This window comes from Camelus bactrianus, chromosome 12, assembly GCF_048773025.1.
Source record: "Camelus bactrianus isolate YW-2024 breed Bactrian camel chromosome 12, ASM4877302v1, whole genome shotgun sequence".
Classification (NCBI taxonomy): domain Eukaryota; kingdom Metazoa; phylum Chordata; class Mammalia; order Artiodactyla; family Camelidae; genus Camelus; species Camelus bactrianus.
Window position 1 is genome coordinate 15,697,495 of NC_133550.1, and position 14,497 is coordinate 15,711,991.

The 14,497-nt window shown below is 35.3% G+C and overlaps 1 protein-coding gene across 4 annotated transcripts in view; it reads left to right on the plus strand.

The window, feature by feature from the left end:
• The window catches only part of TFCP2 (transcription factor CP2), a 58,295-nt gene that overhangs the window by 24,854 nt on the left and 18,944 nt on the right, over positions 1-14,497 (plus strand). For all 4 annotated transcript variants that reach the window (XM_010964297.3, XM_045523499.2, XM_010964296.3 and 1 more), the window contains exons 2-8: positions 5,551-5,702; positions 6,250-6,326; positions 7,264-7,369; positions 9,416-9,522; positions 11,366-11,518; positions 12,390-12,500; positions 13,042-13,130. In XM_010964297.3, the coding sequence (XP_010962599.1) occupies positions 5,551-5,702; positions 6,250-6,326; positions 7,264-7,369; positions 9,416-9,522; positions 11,366-11,518; positions 12,390-12,500; positions 13,042-13,130 (795 nt within the window). The remainder of the gene's footprint in view (positions 1-5,550; positions 5,703-6,249; positions 6,327-7,263; positions 7,370-9,415; positions 9,523-11,365; positions 11,519-12,389; positions 12,501-13,041; positions 13,131-14,497) is intronic.

Below are 14,497 nucleotides of genomic sequence, written 5' to 3' on the forward strand. Positions count from 1 at the left end.
TGCCCTGGACTTCGTATTAGATCACTCTCATGTAAGGTATGAAGAATATACTCTCTTTTCATTTTGAAAATTGCTACCAGAGACATAAAAAGCTAATCTAATATTTGGCATTATCAGAATCATGAGATTTGTCTGAGTTTACAGAGTGTCACTGATGGATCTCACCTGCACATTCTTTAATTCTCCTGGTATAGAATTTCATCAAGGTATATAATTTCATTCCAGGTACTTTTTCATAGTCTCCTTATGTATTGTGATCCATTAATCCCATATGTTATCTTCTCTTTCTATTCTCAAGATGGTTTTTCTTTACAGAAAAGATAGAAGAAAAACAGAAATTGAGATGTTCTTCTGTCTCTGCTTTATATTAATATGCCATTGACATCAAAGAGTGGACCTGTGCCTTCCCTTACCCTTTTTGCAAGTCTCAACACATTCTGGGCTTCAGCTCAAGCTTGCTTCTTTTTTTTTTCCAGTAGTTTCTTTCCTTTTATATAGATTTTTTTTTCTTGTGCATGTCCTAATTCTGAGTTGGTTGGTGAGCCTTCTGTCCAGTCTCTTTAGATAAAACTGCCCTTCTTTTTTCCCCTCTATCTCACACAATGTGAGATTGGCAGATTTCATTTTTGAGAACCTTTCCCCATCCCAGACCATGAGCTTGGGTCCTGTCGTCCTCAGTGTTTGAAGCCTGCTTGCAAAGAGCCTAGGGATCACATCTAACTGTGTTCTTATTCTTCTTCCTGCCTACCTGGCTTGATTGCTTTCTTTTGAGGCTCCCACCACTTCCTCTTTTCTGATCCGTTTCTTTTTCTTGGTCAATTTAGGTTTAGAATTATAATTCTACTTAATTCTTCTGCCTGCTGGGTGGCAAATTTTTTACTGCATATGCTGCATTTTAGTTGAATGAGATTTTTCACCAGATATTCAGGTAGCAGGAATCTTTTATCACTTTGTGACAGAGGGCTCCTACCAAGAAAGTAAGCTCATTTCACCATTACTCAATAGTTAGGGCATCTCACTGGCTTCATGTTAAAATTTGCAGGGCTATCTCACCTTGCCAGGTGCCTCCCTGATCTGCCCTTCCACCCTTCCTACAAATCTAAAGAAATCAGTCCTCTTTCCTCTCCTCTTTAAAGGTGTTACGACTAGTTATTTACTGGATATTTTTTCTTTTTGGAGCTGACCTGAGTGGTGTGTAGTATCTTTAGTTCTTGCCCTTTCATGCTGTAACTAACATAAGGATACTGGCATGTTTTGTGTCATGTTTTATTTTCATCATGTTGGAGTCTAAACAGTGTTATAAATAGGGAGGTTAGGAGTTCATGGCATCTTATTGTCCCAAGTTACTTTCTGATTTCCTTAGGTGCTGCTGATACCTGTCTGTCTGCCTCTCTTACTCAAGGTAAAGCTCATCAAACCTCTCCGTCCTGCTCCAGGCTCTCCCTAGAAGAGGGTTTCAACAGCTGGTAGAAGGTTAAACCATAGCTGTGCATTAGTAGAGACCATTCAGAGGCTACCTTATCTCAAAAGGGTAATTTATACCTCAGGGGACCCTGAAGCTACCCTTCATGGAATCCCAGTTGGATACAGGAAAGATCACACCTGCTATTGTTTCTGTTCCTCTGTTACTTCCACTCAGATGCTCTCTCTTAGGCCTCTACTCTCAGGTGTGGATTTCTACTTAGTGGTGCACATATTTAACATACATTCAACTTACCTTTAATAGGTAAGATTTTTCTGTTCTTACATTTGATCACAGATACTGTGAGATGCTGAAAATTTGAAAATGATTAAAATATATTAAGGCTGAATATTCTAGACAATGCAGACAAATAAATGTAAATCATGTGAACAAATATTTACTAAGCACATAAAAGAAAAGTTATCCCTTTAAATAGTTTCTGCTTCATTGGAATGAATTAAATATATGAAGTAATCAGAGAATATAATAAAATGATCAGTTATACATTGGTAGCAACTACTTAGAGTCCACTAGAGTAAATTTTCCAAATCTGTACTCAGTTTACTTCTGAGAAGGAGCAGAATTCCAAATTTCCAAAACTTGTTCGCTAAATTTATTTGTTATTGTTTTGGTATAAGCAGGGGCCTAGAACTGTATTTATCAATGACCTTTAGCCTCCATTTATAGAAATACGGAACTGAGTGGTATTCTTACTCCCACAGCAGAGTAAAAGGAATGCAGTGTAGCAAGAACATGTGTAATTCAAATATATTTGAGATTTTTAGGTTTCAAATCTCTGATGAGATAATACAGTTTTGTGTCTTTGGTTTGCCTGTACTGTTTTGAGTTAATTTTAGGGGTAACTTTTAGAATCCCAGCTTCAAATGACATCTTTTGCTTAGTCATGAGGGGTTAGGCGTGAGGCCACATTATACTGAGAAGACTAGGAACTGTTGTTATATATTAACCTTACTAAGCACTGACATTTGAGAAGGAAAAAAAAAAGCACCCTACATTTATAATGTTTGAGCTGTTGCTATGCTGCAAAATCCATTTTGCCTTGATTCATGGTAATCGTCACTAATGTTTCAAGGAAACAACAGATACGATGCATTTGAGAATGTTAAGGCAACAGTCTCCTAAAGGCTAATGTCATGCTCCTTTTTTTTTTTTTTTTTGTATATACATATTTTTTATTGAAGTATAGTCAGTTTACAGTGTTGTGTTAATTTCTGGTGTACAGCATAATGCTTCAGTCATACATGAGCATACATATATTCGTTTTCATATTCCTTTTCACCATAAGATATTGAATATAATTCCTTGTGCTATACAGTATAAACTTGTTTATCTGTTTTATATATATATTAGTTAGTACCTGTAAATCTCAAATTCCCAGTTTATCCTTTCCCACCCGCTAATGTCCTGTTTCTTGTTTGTAATGTTTTGCTTTATTTTCTTTATTGTTTGCTGTGGGAGCAGTGGTAGCTTCCTGATTTTGAGAAGAGGAAGAACTGGGACAGAGCACTTTTCTAGAAGACCCAGTGCCTCTACAGTTTTATAATCTCAAAGAAACAATAGTATGTTCCACCTGACAAATTAATATGGACAGAAAGAATTCTTCACCTTCTCCACTCTTAACCTGACCCAATGCGAGCAAAGCTCACACACCTCCTGGCCTAAAGAAGAGCAAAGCTCACACACCTTTTGTTTTTCTGGCCTTTGAAATACTTTTTAGTAACAAGAAACCTGTGTTCATAAAAACTGGTTTACATCTCACCTGCCTGAATTCAGCTAATAACATTTTAGATATTAGGAGAAAGAGAAATTTCTTTTCTAACTGCCCCCTCCTTTTTTAGGATACGTGCCACTAAATTTTTATTATGCCTACGTGTATTCTTAGGTCAATAATCAGAATATTGTTTTATATTCCAGTAAGTATTTAAAATGTTGTCTATACAAATCACATGATTGCAGTCATTTTTCTATCAATGGTGGGTTTTGCCTAAAGGTAATAACCTTATAATCCAATGTTTGGGGAGTATGTAGACTGCTGAAGGATGTAAGTGTATGTAAGGAATTGCCTTTCCATCTGTAGATCTCTTTGTTTTATAATATAAGCATAATGTTTAAATTATAGGTAAAGTTTGAGTGTGTTTCATTTTGAATGTGGGGAATGTTGACAAGAATCACTAGATCCCTGACCTCTGTCCTTTTAGAATCTCAGTTGTTTATTTTATGTCATGTATCTATTGCCTTTCTTTTATACCTGGAAGTACACTGTGGCCTATATGTATTTTTTCTATTTAAAAAACTTTATTGCAGAAAATTTCAAACATATATAAACCAAAAGGTATAATGAATCCTCTTGTACCCATCCTCCAGCTTTAAAAATTACAACATGTTACTACTGTTTTATCATTTATATCATTTCCCATCCTCCACTCAGTAATTTTTTAGGTAAAATTTATGTATATTGAAATGCACAAATTTGAGCTGTACAGTTAGAACCGTGTAACCCACACACCTAACATAATATAGAACATTTTCATCTCCATAGAAAGTCCCCTTGAATAGCTTCTAAGTCATTTCCTGCCCTGCTAGGAAACCACTGTCCTCCTTCATTTTGTCTATTTTAAAACATCATGTAAGTGGAATCATGCATTATATATTATTTTTTCTGGCTTCCTTTGTTCAGCATTATGTCTGTGAGATTCATCCATTTTGTTACCTTCCTTGTTTTGCTGAGTAATAGTCCACTGTGTGAATATACCACAGTTTGTACATCCATTTTCTTTATTATGAACATTTGGAGTCTTTCTAGTTTTTGCTTTTATGCTGTGGACATTCATGTACAAGTCTTTGGGTGGACTTATATTTTCATTTGTCTTAGATGAATACCTGTGAGCAGAATTGATAGATCAAGTGGCAGAGTTTACATTGATAAGAGACTGCCTAAAGTGACTGTATCATTTTACATTCCTCCTGACAAAGTGAGAGTTCTGGTTGCTTCACATCTGTGCCAACATTTGAGTTGTCATTCTTAAATTCATCCGTCCTAGCATATTCTTTAAAGTAAATTAAAATACATTTTATTTTGAGAAGTTTGTGGCATGTCTTGAGATAATTGGAAATACTCTTTAATTTGGTACATCTCTTAAGATCCTTCTAAATTTGGTCTGGGGTGAATGTTGATCATCACTGTTGGTCTCCAGGGCCCAGGATATTCTTTCTCACTAATCAATAGCTAGAAGTTATGAGGGGAAATTATTGCTAATCTTTTCCATCCATTTTAGCCCCTTATGGTTTCCAAAATATTTTCCCATGTATATCATCTTGACAGTAAGTGTGGTTCCCATTTTATGGATGAAGGAATGAAGATTCAAGAGAGCTTGCCCAAGATTTGCCTACAGGTTTTATGGACTGAAACTCAGGGCTTCTAACTTGGTCCAGTGCTCTTCGATTAGCACATCAGAATGAGTAACATACTGGAATTCATTAGATGTGTTCTTTGGTTTGCAAGTTTAGATAAACTGATAGAGATAGAAGAAGCCTCTTCTTGGAGGAGGTAGCTGGTAGGGATATCTCAGTATTAATTGTATTCTACAGAATGTAAGCTGACCTCGAAATCTCTACTGGTCATTGATTTATCCTTTTCATGTGGCTTCCTGGACTTTTGATTCTTGTTTTAGTTTTTAAAGTAGATGAGCTGATGTGGTTATAAAGATACTACAGATGATGGCTTTCTGAGAAATACAATTACTGAGTGTCCTAAACAGACATTTTGGAAGTCTGCATATAATTTTCAGAGCCCTTTTAGGAGCTTCTGTCTTATGATTCCTAGAAATGCTCTCTATGGACACTTAAGTGATTTTAGCAGTGAATACCTGTCATTGCGCACATTATTGGGGTCAGAGAGATATCACAGCAGGTAATCTGAACTGAATGGTTAGGAGAAACTTCATCAAGGTGAGTAACATTTATGGTTTCCCAAAGCATAAATTCCCAAAAATTGTATTAAATGGTTTCAACAATAAATCTGCACCACCATTGTCAGATGTTAAAGTAAGTTGTTTGTTTTATTTTAGTGATGTCCTCGCGTTGCCCATTTTTAAGCAAGAAGAGTCAAGTTTGCCTCCAGATAATGAGAATAAAATCCTACCTTTTCAGTATGTGCTTTGTGCTGCCACCTCTCCAGCAGTGAAACTCCATGATGAAACCCTGACATATCTCAATCAAGGTTAGATGTGGGCTTATTCATTAGTATTATTGCAGACCTGCTGGATTCATGACATTTAATTAGGTACACTCATATTAAAAAGTACATCTTTCTAGTGTGACCTGTTAAAGTCAGACCTTACTTTAGAGATTTGAGTCTCAGTGTCATATTTGATATTTATTACTTATCTCTTTTGTCTCCCTGCCCATTTTTAGTTCCTGTCTCCCTCTTTCTAATCCGTGTTCTCTGGACATCCCCATTCGTTCCTGTTTGAGAAGTATTACCCTTCCCAGTTCTGTTGTTTACCAGTTGTGTGGATTTGGACAAGTTGATTAAACTCTATGTTTCAGTTTCCTCGTATGTAAAACTGGGAATGATAATACCTTAGAGAGTTGTATCAATTAAATGATACAATTTATTAAAACACTTAGCATATAGTAAAGGATTATAGCTGTTACTAATTCTAGTAATATTATACTCATATATTCAGCCAACTGACTTTTATTCTTTCTGAATCTTGGGTAGTTAATTTGTGGTGAATATAATACGTAGTTACTTTTTCTTCTAGGTCAGTCTTATGAAATCCGTATGCTAGACAATAGGAAACTTGGAGAACTTCCAGAAATTAATGGCAAGTTGGTAAAGGTAAACGAAAATGAATAGATCATCCCCCTGCACAATATCCTTTTACCGACCCTTTTTAGATTGATATTCTTTTTTCTTCCATATAAGGCTTAGTGGTATCTCTTACCTGCTGCAGTTTGCTGGCAGAGTGGTAAACAGTTGTGTTACTTCTTTGGACTCAAGGCAAGCCTGCCTGTTCACATGCGTTTTTCAGAGCTGAGGCAATAGAAAGCTTAGCACTCGATGTCAGGGTGGTTTTCTAGCTCAGTAAAGTTCTTTTTGGGTAGAATAAAGTAACCTCCTTGGGATCTTTAGAGAAGTTCCAGTGTCTCTTTGGATACTCGATCTGGTGGCAAGGAAACCAGAAGCTACTGTTGATGAATAGCAGTTTTTAAGTCTGGACTGAAACGACTAAAAATGAATGTGATGAATTCACAGTATAGTTGGACAGAGGAGTTTGGCCAGCTGCTATAAAAGGTGATGAGAGGGATGTTAATAGGCACCTCTACAAAGTAAGAGTAACAAACAAAGTTGATAGAAGCATCCCCTGCCTCCCCTCAGTGTTGTCATAGGTTGTGGGGTAGGTTAGCAGGCAGGGGGCCTTGATGAGATTTTCATATACATCTGAATCGCTGAGCTGGATGTTCCGTGGTAACAGTATAGGCATGTAGCAATGCTTCCAGTGGGAGTCCTTTATGCCTAGTCCTTTACCAGTCAGGACTGATGTTTAAGGCGAGTTTTAAGTAAGATCTAGTTTACTATAAAGATTATATCTGAGCAATTAGAAAGTTTGCTTTGAAATAGAGGATGGTATGGGTTATAGAGTAAAACAGGTCTCCCGAAAAACAATTTAGGTAGTGTCTAGAAACCAACTAGGGATGACTTCTGCTGGTTTTCCTTTGTCAGCACTGATTTTTAGGGGATCCTGTTATCATTTGATTTTGCTGCTTCCTTTCAGAGCATATTCCGTGTAGTATTCCACGACCGACGGCTACAGTACACTGAACATCAGCAGCTGGAGGGCTGGAGGTGGAACCGACCTGGAGATAGAATTCTTGATATAGGTAAGTTAAGAGAAGCTAGTGCTCAGGAAATGCCTGTTACTGTGGTCTAAGAATTGGTTTTCTTTATTTGATGTTTACCTAGATTCAAAATGCTTCAGGGTGCTCGACTAACATGAACCTGGAAGTGGTTATTGACCAAGCATAAAAACCTTACTGGTACAATGATACCAGAATTCAACTTGAACGTGTAGATATGCTAGTTCCATAACAAACATTGCATTCATTACTTCAGGATGATTTTTTATTTTTGTTTTTTTAATTTAGTTGTGGTAAAATATACATAACATAAAATTTTCCATTTTAATAATTTTTAAGTACAGCTCAGTGGCATTAAGTACATTCACATTGTGCAACCATCACTACCATTCATCTCTAGAACTTTTTTCATCTTGTGAAACTGAAACTCTGTACCCATGAAACAATAACTTTCCATTCCCTACTCTCCCCAGACCCTGGTAACCACCATTCTACTTTTGTCTCTATGAATTTGACTACTCTAGGTGCCTCATATAAGTGAAATCATTCAGTATTTGTCTTCTTGTGATTGGGTTATTTCACTTAGTGTACTCCTCAAGATTCATCTATATAGTAGCATGTGTCAGAATTTCCTTCTTTGGGGGAACGCCTGTACATGTTGGTGGGAATGTAAATTGGTACAGCCACTGTGGAAAATAGTATAGAGGTTTCTCAAAAAAACAAAAATAGAACTACCATATGACTCAGCAGTTCTACTCCTGAGTATATATCCAAAAGAAACAAGAACCCCAGTTTGAAAAGATACATGCATCCCAGTGTTCATAGCCACATTATTTAAATTGCTGAAGTATGGAAGCAACCTAAGTGTCCATCAACAGATGAATGAATAAAGAAGATGTGGTATATATACACAGTGGAACACTACTGAGCCATAAAAAAGTAATGAAATTTTGCCATTTGTAGCAACATGGATGGACTTGGAGGGCATTATGCTAAGTGAAATAAGTCAGATAAAGAACGACAAATACTGTATAATATCACTTATATGTGGAATCTAAAAAATACAACAGACTAGTGAATAAAACAAAAAAATTCATTTTTCTTAAATCATAGGGCATAAGGGAAGGATCTTTAGAAACACACATGCAGCCTCTCTTCATGAATGTACTTTTAATTCTGGCATCTGTGTCTTTGATTTCTTATTGGTTATTATCTCCAATTGGCAAACGTAGTTGTTAAACAAATCTAAGTACTACTAGTTTTACCTGAGAAAATACTGGTTCTTATACAGATATCCTGATATCCATTTGATAAACTGACTTTAGGATAAATCCAACAAAGCTAATGTTGTAAAGTGGGAACCCACTTAATGCTGTCCTGTTTGAATCATTGATACCAAAACAGTAGAAGTTATAGTAGTTGTGATAATATCAGCCTGGCCTTATCTCTCCAGTTTGAATGTTAATAGAAGTCAGGGAATAATGTTTGAGTATGTGCCATATGGAATGGAAAGCAAAGTTCTAAAGCCCATTCATTTTTGCTTCTCTCTTGAGTATAAGATGTGTCATCCAGATACAGGATTCTTTGATGACTTCATAAATCAGCATCAGTTATTTAGTTTAATTTTCCCCACTTCTATTTGTGACACAGTGCTTTCTGCCTTTATCCAGACACTGCTTTATTCTTCTATGGCAGTCCTCTTACTTTACTTCTAGCAGTAACACTAATCATAAAACTGTAAGTGAAGCAGATTGTAAATTAAAATTTCCATGACACTAGAGCTAATGTGTAGACTAAATCTACCTTTAAATAGAATTTTGGCAAATTAAAAGGAAACTACTTTTAAATTATCTTATTTTTTAAAACTTCTTAAAGTGGAAAAAAGATACTCAGAAGGAAAGTATTTAGGTCAATTTTAGCTCTAATCAAACCTTTTTTTGGCAAAAAGAGGTTTAGGGTATGATACACAAAAATCTTAATAATTAGGGACCAATAATATAAGAATCAGTGCTTTCTTATTTAAACCCAGTAGCACTCATAATTGTTCAATGATTACCATTTGTTTCTCAGATATCCCAATGTCTGTGGGTATAATCGATCCTAGGGCTAATCCAAACCAGCTAAATACAGTGGAGTTCCTGTGGGATCCTGCAAAGAGGACATCTGTGTTTATTCAGGTAAGACATTGTGAGTGGGGTTCCAGCTGTAAAGAGCATCTCTCACTACCAGTTTGTTTCTTAAAGGATAAAACATCTTGAATTTGAAATCTTTACAGGGTTCCAGCCTGACTAGCAAGTGCAGGCTTCTCAACATGGGCCTGAAAGCAATGAGAAGTTTCTGAATTGCTCCTGTAATTTCCCCAATTTATGTATTTGTTTCTTTCAAAAATAATTTCTAATGGTTACATAATATTTTATTCTTTGAATGTATGTACCTAATGATTATTTAACATTGAGATTGTCCTAATTTTTTACTATTATCCAATAAGTTATTCTGAATATCTTTTTACTTAAAGTTTTTTAAAATTGAAGTATAATTGGTTTACAGTGTTGTGTTAATTTCTGGTGTATAGCATAGTGATTCATTTATATATATATATTCATTTTCATATTCTTTTTTATTATAAGATATTACAAGATATTGAATATAGTTCCCTGTGCTATACAGTAGGACCTTGTTCTTTATTTCTTATATAGTAGTTAGTATCTGCAAATTCTAAACTCCCAGTTTATCCCTCCACCCACCCCCTTCCCCTCCTGATAACCATAAGTTTGTTTTTTATGTCTGTGAGTCTGTTTCTGTTTTGTAAATAAGTTCATTTGTGTCATTTTTTAAAATTTCGCATACAGGTGATATCATATGTTATTTTTCTTTCTCTTTTTGGCTTACTTCACTTAGTATGACGATCTCCAGTTCCATCCATGTTGTTGCAATGGCATTTTATTCTTTTTTATGGCTGAGTAATATTCATATGTGTGTGTGTGTGTGTGTGTGTGTGTGTGTGTGTGTGTGTGTGTGTGTGTATGTGTATGTGTATGTCACAGTTTCTTTATCCAATCATCTGTCAATGGACATTTAGGTTGCTTCCATATCTTGGCTATTGTAAATAGTGCGGCTATGAATATTTGGGTGCATTATATTTAAATTTTGATTTGCATATCTGATTATGTCCTTTGGGTAGATTCCTTGAAAACTCTTATTTGTAATAATGATAGCCAGTAGTTTATTGAGCACTTCCCATGAGATAATCACTGTGTTAAATAAAAAAAGAACAAACCACCTTTTATACATGATTTTATTTATGACTTTAACAATAATCCTGTGGAATAATAATTCTAGGGGGAGAGATATAGCTCAGTGGTAAAGTGTGTGCCTAGCATGCACAAGGTCCCGGGTTCAATCCCTAGTACCTCCCTTTAAAAAAAAAAAAAAAAAAAAAACCCTAATTACCTCCTCCCCCCTCAAAAATAAATAAAATTAAAATAAAATAAAAACAACAATAGTCTTTGAGGTTTAGAGAAGTTAATAACTTACCCAAGCTAGTATTTGGTTGATCAAGTTTCCATTATTAGATTTGCCAAGGTCTTAGACTTTATACAGGAGCCCAGCAAACCTGTTTCTTCCTATTGCTTGTGAGCTTTCATACTTACTATTTTCCCATCATAGATGGTGCCTCTGCTTTCTAAAATCTACCATAAAGTTCAGGAAACTTTTACTAACAGAAATCATTTCACTATTATGTTATTTCTGTATTTTCTGAAGCAGTTTAATGAATTTAATTCCTCATAGTAGCTTTTGGTAGCATCACGTCTGTACATTTACTTTGTTTGCATTTGTAAATCATTTCAGTTTTCCTCATTACCTCATGAGAGTGTAAATTCTTCAAGATCACAAAAAGAGTAAAAGGTTTTTTGTAGGTATTCATAATGCTTTTTAAAGGTTTTACTGTTTTACCAACAACGTTGCTGACAGTTTTGGCTAACAGTACTGAAACCCGGCTGGGTGTTGTATTCTTTTCAGGTGCATTGCATTAGCACAGAGTTCACTATGAGGAAACACGGTGGAGAAAAGGGAGTGCCATTTCGAGTACAAATTGATACCTTCAAGGAGAATGAGAATGGGGAGTATACTGAGCACTTACACTCAGCCAGCTGCCAGATCAAAGTCTTCAAGGTATTCCTGGGCATCATGCCGACCCTTGGAACTTTTTCCCTTGTCTTTCATTTGTAACCTTAGTCACCAGGTCAGAAAGTCAAATTGTCTTTTTTCAAAAACTAGGAGAGCTCAGCCTAAATTAGAGGTATTGAAATAATTACTGAGATGCCCAGTAAAGAAATTTAAGTAGGGATGGGTATGGGAGAAGGGGAACTTGGAAGAGGGCTCATATGAATATCATATGGATAAATATGTTTTCTTTGAGAAAGACTCACTAATACAAAAGTATTCAGACACTGAAGGCCCCCTTTGCCACTCTTACCCTGACTCTGTAGCCTCTCCCCAGACGTAACCACTGTTAGTAATTTTGTATGTAACTTTCTAGTTCCCATCTGTGCTCTTATATACACATGTACATAGATACACATGTTTTCTTTTCTTTGAAGCATAAATGGGATTGTATTGCTTGAATTGTTTTGGGGCTTGCTTTTTTCCATTAACTATGTGCTTTGGAGATTTTTCCATGTCTGCAGCTGTAGATCTCTTATTCTTTTTCTACTCCATCAAACATTTAAATTTCCTGAGGGGAAGGGCATAGCTCAGTGGTAGAGTGTGTGCTTAGCATGCATGAGGCCCTGGGTTCAATCCCCAGTACCTCCATTAAATAAGTAAGTAAGTAAATCAATCAGTTGGTCAATCAATCAATCTAATTATCTCCCTCCCAAACATTTAAGTTTCTTATTTTCAAACTTAGATACAATGATACGTCTTGTATTTGCCTATTGTACATAGCTTTTTGTTTCACATGTGACTGTTCAGTTTGTAGAAGTAATATTGTTGGGTTGAAGGGTGAGGACTTGAGTTGAAAACAAAGTATTTCTCATTTCAGCCCAAAGGCGCAGACAGAAAGCAAAAAACAGATAGGGAGAAAATGGAGAAACGAACACCTCATGAGAAGGAGAAATATCAGCCTTCCTATGAGACAACAATACTCACAGAGGTAAAAGGATTTCTTTTGGTGACAATTTCAGTCAGTCCTTCTTACTCTTAAAAGAAAAGCCAATCATTTTGCAATATACAGTTGACTTGAACAGCACAGGCTTGAACTGCATGGGTCCACTTATACAGAGATTTTTTTTTTCCCACTAAATATGTCTTATAGTACTACATGATTTGCAGTTGGTTGAACCCAAGGATGCAGATACAGAGGGCTGACTGTCAGATTGTACCTGGACTTTTGACTGTGCTGGGGGAGCATGGTTGGTGCCCCTAACACCTGCGTTGTTTAAGGGTCAACTGTGTACAGATATCAAACCTTTACGTTGTATATCTAAAACTTACACAATGTTAATGTCAATTATATTTCAATTAAAAAAAAAAAAAAGAAACATCGCTTCCAGCCTGATCAGAACTTACTTGCCCTCTTGTTGTGAGGGCCTTTGAGAAACCAAGATTTACTTGCTATTTGAGTAACAGTGTTTTGTGGTGGAACTCTAGAGTCAAGTGTTCTTTGCAGTGTCTAAGCTGTCCTTTGTTTTTAGTGTTCTCCATGGCCTGAGATCACATATGTCAATAATTCCCCATCACCTGGCTTTAACAGTTCTCATAGCAGTTTTTCTCTTGGGGAAGGGTAAGTCTGAGAAATGAAATTGGCTTGTGTTTGTCCTAAATATGTATTCTTTCATTATCTTTCCATAAAAGAAATCTTTCCAAACCAATAAATACTTGGATTTGTCAGCCTTTGATGGACTTACGTATTAACTGAGGTTTGGATTATCTTCACAAGAGACTGAAAGAGTTTTATGTCACCTTTCTCTTCTTTTTCCCTCTTATTAGAAAATAGCATTTATGGTCAGTTTTCAGTGATTCAGGGACTGATCTTCTGGGCTTTTCACTTCTCCCTCTTACCGCTTACCTTGTGGTTATTTCACTTCCTGATCATACTTTTACCAGGGAGTAGTCATTGGGAATTGAAACACAGTTGTGCAAACACTAAAATCTGTTTGGTTACTTATTAAGAATGATCCTCACACCTAATTATTATGAATCTTTGATAATTGGGGGAATAAGGTGAAGATGAGAGCTAAAATGAAGTTTTGAAATTATCTGTGAGATGCATTTAATCTTGCCTTACTGTCTTTTACTGTCAGAGATCATTGAAAGTTGGTACAGACACCCACTCCGGTTTAAAAAAAAAAAAGTTGTCTTATAGTCCTAGCATTTAATACATATTCCACATAGGCCATATTGAAATTTGAAATAGTTGGGTTATGAAATGTTTGAGTATACTGTTCAGTTGTAATGTTTGTTTTTGAATTTATTTAGGCTCTTTGTTTATCCTACTTCTGAAAATATTTAATTAAGTTAACTTAAATATTCAAAATGGAACAATTAAGAATATAAAATAGGTAGAAATTGTAGAAGGAATAGATAACTAGGGCCCTGAGATAATGTAATTACTAAATTTGATTACTGAATTTGAATTTTGAAGCTAAGGCCAAAGAAAGAAAAAGATACTTTTTAAAAGAAAAAAAAAATCTATCAATACCCATATGGATTGTACAGTCTACTTATAGGCAATTAAAAATATCAATTAGGATCTAAAAGTTGTAAAATTTTCTCTGCTCTTTGTCATGTAGTTCATTATTAGGCTCAAAGTTTTCTCCCATAAAAGAAGTAAACATTAGGGAAGAGGGACAATCTATTACAGCAAAAGGAAGTATAGGGAAAAATCAAGTGTGGAGATAGCCTTTGGATCACAAATTAGCAATAATTTTTGATGTTGTTTTAAAAATAATTATTGTTTTTATTACACAATACATGATCACATTGCACAGTATACATTTTACTCTAATTTTTTTCTGTATGTTTTTGTATATTTATGTATTTAATATAGTTGTAATATATGGATTACTTTTATATTCTGATATTTTTTGTTTATATTCTAATAAACTTATGTTAAGTATTCTTTATGCCATAATTTATCTAATCAGTTCC